At 36.4% G+C, this 15,832-nt stretch overlaps 1 protein-coding gene across 1 annotated transcript in view; it reads right to left on the bottom strand.

Moving 5' to 3' along the window:
• The window catches only part of CFAP47 (cilia and flagella associated protein 47), a 469,679-nt gene that overhangs the window by 332,878 nt on the left and 120,969 nt on the right, over positions 1-15,832 (bottom strand). The window contains exon 26 of the mRNA XM_019019001.4: positions 9,403-9,612. Within this exon, the coding sequence (XP_018874546.3) occupies positions 9,403-9,612 (210 nt within the window). The remainder of the gene's footprint in view (positions 1-9,402; positions 9,613-15,832) is intronic.

The raw sequence follows: 15,832 nt of genomic DNA, 5'->3' as shown, positions 1-15,832 counted from the left end.
CGCTGGTCAGTACACCATTTGAGCAGCCTTCCTTAAGTGAGGAGAGACTGAGTAGCCACTTGAGGATTTCATATCCTTGTAAGTCTGCGAAGCCCTTTGTAAAGCACAGCTTCTTCAGGCATTACTTGAAATTCTATCGAGTATAAATATGAAATGCCCTTCTTGGTCAATTTTGCTCATAGCCAATTCTTATTCATTAGTCAACCCATGTTGTATATGTCACATATCACTCTTTTTTTATACATATTGTTAGGATACCTAATTACCAAGATGATGCATTATGGTTTTTAAAGTTATGGTCTCATCCAGTAGGAACCACCACAATGCAAGTAGATGATACTTTTATTTTGAAAGTAAGAGCTTGAAAATAAACTATCATCGGAATGAGCAGACAACCTACAAAACGGCAGAAAAAATTTTGCAGTCTGTCCACCTGACAAAGTACTAATATCCAGAGTGTACAAGGAACTTAAAGAAATCTGCAAGAAAAAAACAACCCCATTAAAAAATGGGCAAAGGACATAAACAGACACTTCTCAAAAGAAGACATTCATGCAGCCAACAAACATGAAAAAAAAAAGCTCAACATCACTGGTCATTAGAGAAATGCAAATCAAAACTGCAATGAGATACCATCTCACGCCAGTCAGAATGGCAATTATTAAAAAGTCAAGAAACAACAGATGCTGGCAAGGGTGTGGAGAAAAAGGAGTACTTTTACACTGTTGGCGGAAATGTAAATTAGTTTAACCATTGTGGTGATTCCTCAAAGATCTAGAAGCAGAAATACCATTTGATGCAGCAATCCCATTACTGGGTATATACCCAAAGGAATATAAATCATTCTGTTATAAAGACATATGCACATGTATGTTCACTGCAGCACTATTCACAATAGCAAAGACATGGAATCAACTCAAATGCCCATCAACGATAGACTGGATAAAGAAAATGTGGTACATATACACCATGGAATACTATGCAGCCACAAAAAGGAAGGAGATCATGTCCTTTGCAGGGACATGGATGGAGCTGGAAGCCGTTATGCTCAGCAAACTAATGCAGGAACAGAAAACCAAACAACAAACACATGTTCTCACTTATAAGTGGGAACTGAATGATGGGAACACATGGACACATGCTAGGGAACAACACACACTGGGGCCTGTCAGTGGGGAGCAGGGGGAGAGAAAGCTTCAGGAATAGCTAATGGATAATGGGCTTAATACCTATGTGATGAGTTGATCTGTGTAGCAAACCACCATGGCACACATTTATCTATGTAACAAGCCTGCGCATCCTGCACATGTACCCCTGAAATTAAAATAAAAATTGAAGAAAAATAAATAAATAAATAAACTGACCATGTCTACATGGTGTTAAATTAAAAAAAAAAAATAAGAAAAAATACTAAGTGCTGGCCGGGCATGGTGGCTCACGCCTGTAATCCCAGCACTTTGGGAGGCCGAGGCGGGTGGATCACGAGGTCAGGAGATCGAGACCATCCTGGCTAATACGGTGAAACCCCGTCTCTACTAAAAATACAAAAAATTAGCTGGGCATGGTGGCGGGCGCCTGTAGTCCCAGGTACTCGGGAAGCTGAGGCAGGAGAATGGCATGAACCCGGGAGGCGGAACTTGCAGTGAGCCAAGATCACACCACTGCACTCCAGCCTGGGTGACAGAGCGAGACTCCGTCTCAAAAAAAAGAGAAAAAATAGTAAGAGCTTGAATGAGTTCTCTAAGATTCTTTATAATAATATTTATCTTTAAATAACTTTCAAGCATTAAAATGATGAATTTTAAGTCTGCTGAAATTCTGAAAACCGTATTACAAAAGCATTTTTTATATTGGTTTCTGTTTGGTTGAAAAAACTAAAAATGTTCAGGATAAAGGTAAATGTTAAATAGATTTAATTAATTAAATTACATAAAATTAAGGACATTAAGAGAAAACCATTCAATACATTTAATAAAATATTTAAATGAAGAATTGATATAATAAAGTTGGTTTTAAGTTGAACAGAAATTTTTAAACAGAAAAAATATTTAATTTAATTGTACACATTATTCTTTTCTTTTTAACATGAAGAAAAGTAAATGCATTTTGATTTCTAAAAACACCCTTTGTAAGCATAAAGCATACATTTAAATATCACCTATCTAATATGAAATGCCCAAATTACAGACAGCAACACTTATAGATAACTAATGGCTAGGTAATTTATTGAGTAATCAGTTCAGATTTACAAATAGGTGAGAAACTGGGTAGCCACGGTGGGGGTGGGTCTGAGGAAGATGAGATGGAGAGGGCTGTACTAGGAGGTCCTAAGGTAGCAGTTGACTGCATGGGCATCCACCTTCTAGGAGTTCTGTGAAGAACAGCAATCAGGAAGGTGCTCACAACCAGTAAGGGAGATAAAGAGGACAAGACATTGGAATTTCCTTTAAAATGAGAAATCTCTAAGCAAGGCAGAGGTTCTCCAACCAACTTCACAGATCCCAAAGAAGATGGGGTTAGAGAAAAGAAAAAGAAGGATATTAGAAAAACTACATCTGTGGTTAACTCTTTTATTCTGCTACCTGGTGTTAAAAGTACTATAATTTTAATAATCTGGGAAGATGTGGTAAATATTACCTTGACAGTTTCTCAGCTTTTGCATTTCTATGCAAATTTTAAACTCCACCATTTTGCTACAAGTAAATGATGAATAACTTCTAGTTATGAACATCGTATGTTTATAGTGTATTATGACACACCAGTATTATATTTTTTGTTAAATATAAATGAAACATTCTACCTTGTATAGAGACTATGGTTTGTTTGAATAGATTAACCATGAAAATAATGCTCTTTGTAGGATGAAGGTGCCATTACAAACAGCTTTTCACAGGGCTAGGACAAAGAATACAGAGCAGATGATTATATCAGAACACAGAGCGGTCTCATGTGAACTCTACTCCCTTCCTCACTGCTTATTCTATCTACACACACAACACTAAGGAAGGTGGACAAGTGTATGGTATTATGCATAACTCATCCCCCCAAACCATGACAAATAATGTTTTGAGGTAATATTACCATACTGACTTCAGTTATGAACAATTAAATGGATACTAAGATTTCCCATTGCCTGCCTTTTGTTGCCATGATGCTAAAATTTGAGATGGACCATTGTAAATGGTTTGCATTAAGAATGGAGTCTCCAAAAGATGAATCTATCCTTAGTAATTCTTCTTAATCCATAAGGAGAGCTTTGAGTACCTCAAAAGTTGCCTGTAGCTACCTGGTAGTATCCCTCAGAGGTACGCAACTCACATTACTTGCTTATTATAAGCCTTAATTTAAATATATATTCAAATATATCTACATACTTATTTTAAATATCCAATATCAAATATCCCAAAAAGGCACATAAAAAGCAGGAATTAATTTACACTACAGTTCCTAAGGTAGCATTGCCAACTTGAGTGAATAAGTGCTTTCAAACTGATTTGACTCTGGATCTGATTCATTCTCTGCTAGTCTCCTTTATGTGATGCAGTTTCCTATTCATTCAAAAACAGGAAGGTATCTGAAAGAGGCATGCTAAATATACATTTTAAAGTACTAGGGACTGACCCAATGGTGCCAAGCGCACTCTACCCAAATGCCAAATTATGCACTGAGCAGAACAATATTTAGAATTACCTTCATTATTCCTCAATTCTTTCTAATTGTATTGAATGCTTTCTAAAAATAGTATAATTTCCATTTAAGTGATTGTCAATGAGAGTAAGTATAAGAAGCTTTATTATGCAGCAAAAGTGTTTATAAACCCATAACATGGTTGATAAAATGCTACTGAATAGAGGAAAAGAGCTAATATAATTAACAGCTGTATATTCTCAGTTTTAAACATCAGACCTGCCTATTTAAAAATATATTTCTCATGAGAAAAATGTTAAGTACATTTGCAACAAAGTCTATGAGTTTTATCTCTAAAGTTTGAATGTATTGATTAATTAAAACCTCAATGAAAAATGTAAGAATTCTAATTTTTATTATTTAAAACACTTATAAATGCATTTATTTATCTTTATGTGCAAAATTTTATTGTACCTGTTTTAAAGGCAGAGGATATATATAATCCAGTTCCTCAAATGTGGCAACTTGCAAAATTAAGCAAGAATGTGGTTAGTTATTTTTAAGTAAAGGTCAATCATTCTACTATGCTGTATCTCATCCATGATTAGGAAAACAGTCAATTTTTATTGGCTTTGAGTGGACAACTATATCAGGTACTTTCCAGGAGTTTCTGTGCCAATAAATTCATAGAGCAGACACTTCAATATCAGCTTTGCTGTTAATGACACTGTATTAGTCCATTTTCATACTGTATGAAGAAATACCCAAGGCTGGGTAATATATAAAGAAAAAGAGGTTTAATGGACTCACAGTTCCACATGGCTGGGGAGGCCTCACAATCATGGTGGAAGGCAAAGGAGAAGCAAAACACGTCTCACATGGTGGCAGGCAAGAGAGTGTGTGCAAGAGAACTGCCCTTCATAAAACCATCAGGTCTTGTGAGACTTATTCACTATCATGAGAACAGCAAGAAAAAACCCACCCCCTGATTCAATTACCTCTGACTGGGTCCCTCCCACGACATATGGGGATTATGGGAGCTACAATTTAAGATGAGCTTTGGGTAGAGACATAGCCAAACCACATCATTCCACCCATGGCCCCTCCCAAATCTCATGTCCTCACATTTTAAAACCAATCATGCCTTCCCAACAGTCTCCCAAAGTCTTAACTCATTTCAGCATTAACTCAAGATTCCACAGTCAAAGTCTCATCTGATATAAGGCAAGTCCCTTCCACCTCTTAGCTTGTAAAATCAGAAACAAGTTAATTACTTCCTAGATATAATGGGGGACAGGTATTGGGTAAATACAGCCATTCCAAATGGGAGAAATTAGCCAAAACAAAGGGGCTACAGGCCTCATACAAGTCCGAAATCCAGCAGGGCAGGCAAATCTGAAAGCTCCAAAATGATCTCCTTTGACTCCATGTCTCACATCCAGGTCACATTGATACAACAGATGGGTTCCCATGGTCTTGAGCAGCTCCGCCCCTGTGGCGTTGCAGGTTACGGCCCCCCTTCTGGCTGCTTTCATGGGCTGGCATTGAGGGTCTGCAACTTTTCCAGGTGCATGGTGCAAGCTGTCAGTGGATCTAGGGGCTGGAAGATGGTGGATCTGGGGTCTGGAGGATGGTGGGCCTCTTCTCACAGCTCTCCTAGGCAGTGCCCCAGTGGGGACTCTGTGTGGGGGCTCTGATTCCACATTTCCCTTCCACACTGCCCTAGCAGAGGTTCTTCATAAGGGCTCCACCCTGCAGCAAACTGCTGCCTGGACATCCAGGTGATTACATAAATCATCCGAAATCTAGGGGGAGGTTCCAAAACCTTGACTCTTGACTTCTGTGCACCTGTAGGTTCAAAACCACATAGAAGCTGCCAAGGCTTGGGACTTGCACCCTCTGGAGCCATGGCCTAAGCTATACCTTGACCCCTTTTAGCCACAGCTGGAGCAGCTGGGACACAGGGCATCTCATCCCTAGGCTGCACACAGCAGGAGTACCCTGGACCTGGCTCAGGAAACCATTTTTCCCTCTTAGGCATCCAGGCCTGTGATGGGAGGGCTGCTGTGAAGATCTCTGACATGCCCTAGAGACATTTTCCCCATTGTCTTGGTGATCAACATTTGGCTCGTTAGTTATGCAAATTTATGCTGCTGACTTGTACTTCTCCACAGAAAATGGGTTTTTCTATTCTACTGCAGTATCAGGCTGCAAATTTTTCAAACTTTTATTCTCTGCTTCCTCTTGAACACTTTGCCACTTAGAAATTTCTTCTGCCAGATACCCTAAATCATCTCTCTCAAGTTTAAAGTTTCACAGATCTCTAGCGCAGGGGCAAAATCCCATCAGTCCCTTTGCATAGCAAGAGGGACCTTTACTCCAGTCCTCAACAAGTTCCTTACCTCCATCTGAGACCACCTCAGCCTGAACTTTGTTGTCCATATCACAATCAGCATTTTGGTCTAAGCTATTCAACAAGTCTCTAGAAAGTTCCAAACTTTCCTACAACTTCCTGTCTTCTGAGCCCTCCAAGTCTCTAGGAAGTTCCAACTTTTCACACATTTTTCTATCTTCTTCTGAGCCCTCCAAACTGTTCCAACCTCTGCCTGTTACCCAGTTCCAAAGTCACTTCCACATTTTTGGCTATCTTTATAGCAGCACCCCACTCTCTGTGGTACCAATTTACCCTATTAGTCCATTTTCATACTGCTCTGAAGAAATACCAACATGGGGCAATTTATGAAGAAAAAGAGGTTTAAGGGACTCACAGTTCCACCTGGCTGGGGAGACCTCGCAATCATGGCAGAAAGTGAAGGAGAAGCAAAGGCACATCTCACATGGTGGCAGGCAAGAGAGAGCGTGCAGGGGAACTGTCCTTTATAAAACCATCAGGTCTCATAAGACTTATTCACTATCACATGAACAGCACAGGATAACTCACCCCCATTATTCAATTACCTCCTACTGGGTCCCTCCCATGACACGTGGGGATTATAAGAGCTACAATTCAAGATGAAATTTAGGTGGAGACACAGCCAAACTGTATGAGACACTAACACTTCTGAACACCAGCCAATAACAAATGTGCGGGTCCATTGCTCCTGATGTCATTGGAACCACAACAACTACGTTCTTTGAATACAGTCACATTTCATATTTGTTTGATTTTATGCTATAACCATAGAGACAATTCATGAGATTTTGCCTCATTAATTAATATATTGAGCAAAATAAATTAATAATGCCTCAGTACTTATTGAGTAGACTGTAATTCTATCATTACTATATGTGGAACACAGAAGTTTCACTAGTGTGTGTGTGTGTGTGTGTGTGTGTGTGTGTGTGTGAGAGAGAGAGAGAGAGAGAGAGAAATACATGCAGAAGAGTAGGAAAGAAAGAAAACATCTCTTATTCTTTGGAAAATCTATATATGACATATAGTAGTGTAACCCTCAAAAACGTATGCTTATTATAAAAATTTCTATATATTTATAGTCTAAATGGTATTTAAAATAAGGTGACTAAGTGGAAAATCTTTGGAAACCAAAATATGGTTTACATTCTTGGCTCCCCCATTTAATGTTTGAGTGAGTTTGGACAAGTTAGGTCACACTGTGAGCCTTAGATTCCTCTTCTATAAAACAGAGATGATAATCTAGAAACAAAAAAAAAAACCCACTTCTCAGGACTATTGTGTGGATTCCATGAGATCTAGCCTATGAGTAGTACCTGACTTGTATTAATTAATAGCTGTAGACCTTATGCTTCCTGTATTTGTTCAACCTTGATATCCATAACATCACACTCTCCTGGTTCTCACCCTATTTCTCACTCATGGATAGCAAAGCAGAGCACGGACGACTTTCATAATCTGTTCCTGCTGCCTTTTCAGTTTCATCTCCCAGCTAAGTCTTGCCAGAATTCACCAAACCGTAACACCAAAAATGCCATTAAAATATGGGTTGCTTTAGCCTCCATACCTCATGTTTCATTTTACTGTTTATAATACTCCTTATTCACATCACCATTTCTCACACAGATATATATTTAGGTTGGTGCAAAAGTAATTGTGGTTTTTCTGACATTGAAAATAATGGCAAAAACTGCAATTGCTTTTGCACCAATTGAATAAAACTTCTATCCCCAGACTTTTTGGGGAATTTGGGTAAGACGCAAGTAGGGTGTACAGTCTCTGAGCTGGGAGCACATTATTGTGGATGGGAAAGCAGACAGATTAGCAGAAAATATTTATTCCTGCTATTATTCACAGATTTCCAGCTGGTTGGGCCAATCCAAATGTGACAAAATTTAAAGAAAACAAAATTAAAAGCCAAGCATGTTAGCCCCCAAGAGAAGCCACATTATGAAAGAATCTTACAAAGTAAAAGAAAGCAAAAAAATCAAGAAATCAGTGTTATATTTTTAATTAGGCCCATGGGCTTCCATATGAACAAACCAGATGCAAATAAAGGCTTCAACATAGGGCAAAAAACCTACCACACTGACATCCATCAAGGATTTGCCCCCTTTCTTTACCTAAATCTTGGGCAGAATACACACGTGGTTTGCCTACAATAAATATATGTTAATAGATTACCAATAATAAATGAGTATAATTTATTTCATAGAAATTCTAAAATGAAAAGGAAGCTCTTGAGGAATTCCTTTCTGGAGGACCTCATTTATCTCAATGAGATCAGAAATGGGATGCCTAAAGAGAGAAAGGCAAGGACAGCATTGGAGAGTAGAGAAGAGTAAGAGGATCTGATCATATTCACTGTAGAAAACCAGATAAGGAGTTAACCAGTCCCCAGTAAAAGGATTTGCCAGTATTAAGGCTCTGGGGAATGCTTATGGCCTTAGTGCCTTGTTTATCTGGGTGTACAGAAAAGTCTTTTGTTGCTCATCTATGATTTGCAAAGTTTCTAAATTAGTTCCAATAGCTCTAATTTATCACAAATCTGCTGAGGATTGAAATGGGATGTTGTGAAATATGATGTATTAAGAAGAAGGTATTTCTATGTATTAAGAAGAGAGATGTCCCTCTCCTAATGCCAAACACATGAATCAGTCCTTTAACTACAAATATACAAATGACGCCTCTAAATGTTAATAAATGAGCACATAGAGAACATACTCTGACACTAATTTTACTTTGCATTATAAGCCTTTTAAACAAACTTTATAGCTCTACACTTCAACCTCTTGCCATTTAGTTAGTCAAGTTATTTCAGGATATGATGTAAAAACGGTATTTCTGGTCCTACAAGATAAGATATCCAGGAATATCATTTTGCCAAGGTGTATTTGAAATCTCCTCACCCCGTTAAAGTAACATGCAAAAAAGCTATATTGTAGGGAAATCATTATGTTGATATTTCTCACTTTCAGTTGACACTTATTTAGCATTTCCTTTGGGTTATTTCCTGTCCAATTGCTCAATAATTACTAACTCACTGTACTTTTCATGATGACAGATGGGATAGGTTCTGCTATTAGCTCCATTTCATAGATGAGGAAACTGAGAGTCTCAGAAGTAATGTTAACAAAGCCTGGATTTGACCCCAGGCAGTCTAGCTCCAGAGTATAAATTGGTAGCCACTATTATGCTGCTTTTTGTGAGAGCACACTTACATTTGGAATTTTAGAAATAATCTTTATGTCCAAGGTTATTACATTAGATCCCTCTCTTTTTAACATTTTACCATGGTGTAAAATATAAATATGTTATTCTTTAATGTCAGATAGAAAATAATGTACATTTAGATATCTTACCAGTTTTTTCTGTCATCACAGAAAAGAAGATTGGTAAAAAATGACACAGGTTTAGATGACTTGAAACTGAGGTGGCAAGTGAGCTTATTATTAATTCCACTGTGAGAGCCTGGGATGACTCTGTCTTTTGGAAATTTCACAGAAAGAGGGTGAATCTCTTCACCATCAAGAAGCCTTACTGTGGGAATCTGGACACATAGAGTTGAATTTCTGTTTAAAATTAAAAAAATGTTTCATTAGCTCAAAATACCTGCCAGTCATTGGCTTTAAATGTATATTTCATTTTTTTGAATCCTCAAGAAAATTAAAATAAGAAATATTTGTAATCATGTGCCTAATTATTAAATATATCTTTGTATCATCTCTTATTTTCTGATCACAATGTAAGATGGATGATAACTAAGAACCACTTGAGATGATCAAATGTTCCTTTTGTTCTATAAGGATTAAAAAGACATGTGACACCTGATTAAACACAATATTTCTTAATTACCATCATGATATAAATTACTGTTTTTAAATGTATTCTGATGAAAATTTACCAAAAGTTATCACTTTAATAGGTACAAACTTAATGCATATAGACTAAATAATATTAACAGATGCATATACATGTAGGTAGATATTTGAAAATTTGGATACTATTAAGTGCATATATACATATACTATGAATGTTTTTCAATCATTACCATTCAAAAATTCCACTTAATGCTGACATACTTAATTATACATTTATAATTTTTATAGCCATTCCAAACTGTTTATTTTTAATATAAAAATATGTATTAATAGTATTCACTTTAAAATTGAATTACTACTTATTATTTTTAGTGACCAATAAATATTTAATCATATTACTTTGTTTACTTATATATGTAAGAACTTACATATCTATGGCAGATAAGAGGTATCATCAAATGGAAATTATATATCCTTGCTATTTTAATCAGTGTGAGAATTATTTAGCTAATAAGAAAAAATAAAGATCTAAAACTGTATTAGTTAAACCTATATGCTACCTTGAATAAAAACATGGAAAGTAATTTATAAATCCAGTTTGAAAATAATTCAGTTATTACTTAGCTAATTAACTTATCTTTGCATAAGTGATTAATGCTGTTGATTTTATTACATATGTATAACTTGGACACTGCATTACATTATTTCTTCAGTACCTCTCATATTCATTTCATTATACCATATTTAGCAAGACTCAACTTTTGAGTTGAAGTAGCTTTTAAATTGATACCTTTATACATTAATTCCAAAGTTGAAAAATTAAGAGATTAATTCATATATTAGAAAATGATTATTGATTTAAAACTGCTTTCTAGCACAATTTAATTGAAGCCACTACTATTTCCCATTTAAACAACAAAGGTTAGTGTCTATTTATAAGATAAGGTCTTAAAGGAACTGCAAATCCCAAAGTTTTGATGATGTTGAACATTACCTAACAAAGTAAATGACATTTTGAGCCAGCCCCATGGAGTCTGTAAGTACTCAGTCCTGGCAGCATTCATCACCTGTTAACTGAGGAGCCCCCTTGGACCCTGAATAACCAGCAGCAATACCCAGGTAGTACATTGAGGGCCTTGGGTGACCCTCTGAGACTTGCTGACTTCAGGTAAGATTCAGCACATTACCAGCTGTGGTGGCTATGGGGCAAAACTTGTTCTGCTTGTGAAAAGCAGAAGAAAAAGTAAAGGAGACTTTGTCTTGCACCTGAGGTACCAGCACAACCACAGTGGAGTAGAACACCAAGTTGATAAATTTCATTATCCCTTCATGACAAAAACCCTGAAAACACTGGGGACAGGAGAAACATACCTCAGCATGATAAAAGTGATGTATGACAGACCAACAGCTAATATCACATAGAATAGAGAAAAACTGAAAAACGTCTAATAAGATTTAGAACACAACAAGGATGCTCACTTTCACTACTGTCATTCAACATAGTAATGGAATTTCTAGATAGAGCAATCAGACAAGAGAAAGATATAAAGGGCATCCAAGTTGGAAAGGAAGAAGTACAATATCCTTGTTTGTAGATTATATGAGCTTATATTTGAAAAAGACTGCAAGAAAACTATTAGAACTGATCAATTCAGTAAAGTTGCAGGGTACAAAATAAACATAAAAAATCAGTAGCATTTCTACATGCCAACAGATAACAACCTGAAAAAGAAATAAAAAATAATAGAATTGGTACCAAGGTAGTGGGGCATTGCTGTAAGATACCTAAGAATGTGGAAGTGACTTTGGAACTGGATAACTGGCAGAGTTTGAAACAGTTTGGAGGGCTCAGAAGAAGACAGGAAGATGAGTGAAAATTTGGAACTTTCTAGAGTTTTGTTGAATGGTTTTGACCAAAATGATGATAGTGATGTGGACAATGAAGTCCAGGATGAAGTGGTCTCAGATAGAGATGAGGAACTTATTGGGAGCTGGAGTAAAAGTCACTCACGCTATGCTTTAGCAAACAGACTGGTGGCATGTCGCCCTTGCCCTAGAGATCTGTGGAAATTTGAACTTGATGGAGATGATTTAGGGTATCTGGTCAAATAAATTTCTAAGCAGCAAAGCATTCAAGTTTTAACCAGGCTTATTCTGAAAGCATTCAGTTGTATGCATACACGAAGAGATGGTTTGAAATTGGAACTAATGTTTCAAAGGGAATAAGAGCATAAAGGTTTGGAAAATTTGCAGCCTGACCATGTGGTAGAAAAGAAGATAGCATTTTTCTGAAGAGGAATTCAAGCCAGCTGCAGACATTTGCATAAATAATGAGGAGCCAAGACAATGGGGAAAATGTCTCCAGGGCATGTCATAGATCTTCATAACAGCCCCTCCCATCACAGGCCCAGAGGCCTAGGAGGGAAAAATGGCCTTTTGGGCTGTGCCCAGAGCCCTGCTGCTCTGTGAAGCTTCAGGGCTTGGTACCCTGTGTCCCAGACGCTCCAGCTCTAGCTGTGGCTAAAAGGGGCCAAGGTACAGCTCAGGTCATTGCTTCAGAAAATGCAAACACCAAGCCTCGGTGGCTTCCACATCGTGTTGGGCCTGCAGGTGCACAGAAGACAAGAGTAGAGCTTTGGGAACCTCTGCCTAGATTTCAGAGGATGTATGGAAACACCTGGATGTCCAGGCCAAAGTCTGCTACAGGGGCAGAGTCCTCATGGAGAACCTCTGCTAGAGCAGTGCAGAAGGGAAATGTAGGGTTGTATGTGCCACACAGAGTCTCCACTGGGACACTGCCTAGTTGAGCTATAAGAGGGCCACCATCCTGCAGACCCCAGAAAGGTAGAACCACCAACAGCTTGCACCATGTGCCTAGAAAAGTTGCATGCACTCAACATCAGCTTGTGAAGGCAGCCACAACAGCTGTACCCTCCAGACCCATAGGGACAGAGCTGCCCAAGGATGTGGGAGCCCACCCTTTGCATCAGCATGCCTTGGATGTGAGACATAGAGTCAAAGGAGATCATGTTGGAGCTTTAAAATTTGACTGCCATGCTAGGTTGCAGACTTGCATGGGGCCTGTGGCCCCTTAGATTTGGCCAATTTCCCCTATTTGGAATATGGACATTTACCCTGTGCTTGTACCCTCATTGTATCTTGGAAGTGACTATCTTGTTTTAGATTTTACAGGCTCATATGTGGAAGGGACTTACCTTGTCTCAGATGAGACTTTGGACTTGGACTTTTGAGTTAATGCTGGAATGAGTTAAGACTTTGGGAGACTGTTAGGAAGATATGATTGCTTTTGAAATGTTAAAAGGACATGAGACTTAAATGTTTTTAATACTTATTTGTTTTTAATACAAATATATATATTTGTATATATTAATACTTAAATGTTTTTAATACTTAGTTTCTACATTTGGCCTTTCATATTTAAGCTTTTAATACATTTGTAATGAATTTTTGTGAATTGTGTGAAGCAGGGATACAATACAATTTGGAATATTTCATACAGATATTCAATCATTCCATCATTTACTGAATAATAACTTTCTATCTCCAAAGAACTTCAATAACATCTTCATCATAAATCCAATAACTATTCATCTATGAAACTTTTTCGAGGCTATTTTATTCCTTGGTCATTTTATCTACCCCTGTACCACTATCATATTGGTTTAGTCTTGAGGTTCCCTATGGCAAGCACTTCCCACCTTATTCTTCTTCCTCTTGGGGAGCTTAGCTATTCTTGATCCTTGACCCTTCCATATAAAATCAAAATTTTACTTTTCAATCTCCATGAAAACTTTAGTTGAATTTTTATTGAAGTCACATGAAATATGTAAATTTATTTGTGGAAAACTTTTTTTACAGCATCGAATATTCCAATCCATGAATATCGGTGTATTTATTTGAGTTTATTATTTATTTATTTAAATACAGGTGTATTTAACTTGAGTTTTATAATTTTCTATATACAGTTCCATACAGCTCATTCATATCTTTATCCATTATATTTATCTTTTATCTATTATCTATTAACTTTTAATCTATTATCTATTTATCTATTATCTTTTAATTTTTGATGTTATTGTAAGTAGTAATTTAAAGTTGTGTGCTCTATATATTATATGCTGAAATTATATTGAATTTTAAGTATTTAAGTATATTTGTCTATTTTGATAAGTGATCTTCCCAGTTTTAAAAAATCTTGTAGATTCTTTGAACTTTCTATATGAAAAAATAATCTAATATACAGATAATGACAGTTTTGAGTTTCATTTCCTAATCCTTACACATTTTGCTTTTCTTATCCCCCTGCCACGTGCTAGGTTCTCTATTAAAATGCTTTAGGGAAGCAGTAATGATAAGCATTGTTGACTTTTCTCTTGTTAAAAGGTAATTCATGTATATTCCAGTTTCAATAATGATATTTGCTCTAGGCTTATGATAGGAACCTTAAACAATAAAAGAATATCTATTTTATTACTGTTTGTTGAGAGTTTTTCCATGAATGATTTAAAAATTGTATCAAATGCCTTTATTCTCAATCTATGAAAATGATCATATCATTATTCTCTTTAATGACATTTTAGATTTTTTGATGATAGACAAGCCTTGAAATACTGGAATACAAACAAGTTGGTCATGATCTATCTTATATATACACGTTGTTTGATTCTTTTTTTTTTTTTTTTTTTTTTTTTGAGATGGAGTCTTGCTCTGTTGCCCAGGCTGGAGTGCAGTGGTGCAATTTCGGCTCACTGCAACCTCTGCCGCCCAGGTTCAAAGGATTCTCTGGCCTCAGCCTCCCAAGTAGCTGGGATTACAGGTGTGTGCCACCATGCTCGGCTAATTATTTTTAATATTTTTAGTAGAGATAGGGTTTCACCATGTTAGCCAAAATGGTCTCGATCTTGTGACCTCGTGATCCGCCCGCCTCGGCCTCCCAAAGTGCTGGTAGATTCTTTAAGGATAATTATATGTATGTTCTCATAACACAGTTTAGCCAATAATTCAGCTTTCCTATACTGTCATTTCCTGATTTCATAATAGAAATTTCTGAGATCATAAAACAAATTAGGCCGCATTATTATTCTATAGTTTGATATATCTGTTTCCTGAAAGTTCAGTAAAACTTGACTGTAAAATCATCAGAGGATGTTTTCTCGTGAAGTTTCAAGTATTAACCCAAAGGCTTTCTACTTATTCCCAGTATATTTTTAGTAAATTATATACTTCTACAACTTTCATATTTAAGTTTTCACATGTATTAGAATAGACCTCTTTATAGTATTTTGATTATCTCATTTTTTTCTTTGGATTTATGGTTATGCTTCCTTATTTCTAATATTATTTAACTGTCCCTTCTCTGTTTTGTTCCTTGTCAACTTCACTGTATTAGTATCCATTGTATTCCTCTTTCAAAGAAGAAACTTGGTTCCACTGAGTTTCTGTTTTGTATGTATTTTTATATTCCTTTAATTTCTACTGTGTATAATTTTATCTCACCTTCTACACCCCATAGGTTAGTCTAAGAGGCTACTATTTGTAATCTTACTTATAAAGTTGAATGTTTAAAATTTCCAATCATTTTTTTCTTTCCTAATATCAGTATTTAAGGTTATATATTTCCATGTATGGATAATTTTGCTGTACTTTATTAAGGTTTTTTCTTCAATCACTGAAATTTTGATGTTTATTTAACAAAACAGATAAAGTAAACAACGATGCCGGCCTAATTCTTTTTCTAAAGAAAGTAGTAGAAGTCCCAGTAGCTGTTTTAAGTTTAGTTTTCAGCTCTAATGTCCACATGGTGTTTATAGTACTTGATTGTATTATACACTCCTGATCCTCAGTGAATGTTTTCAAGATTTGGAATCTAGTATTTTAATTATTATTTATTTGTGAAATTCAGTATAATTTCTTCTTTCACTCTGTAGAATTTTTTTTAACATTTTCTAAC

Source organism: Gorilla gorilla, chromosome X, assembly GCF_029281585.2.
Source record: "Gorilla gorilla gorilla isolate KB3781 chromosome X, NHGRI_mGorGor1-v2.1_pri, whole genome shotgun sequence".
In the NCBI taxonomy this organism is placed as follows: Eukaryota; Metazoa; Chordata; class Mammalia; order Primates; family Hominidae; genus Gorilla; species Gorilla gorilla.
The sequence above is the reverse complement of the archived record's forward strand: the minus strand, read 5'-3'. Positions and strand labels throughout refer to the sequence as shown.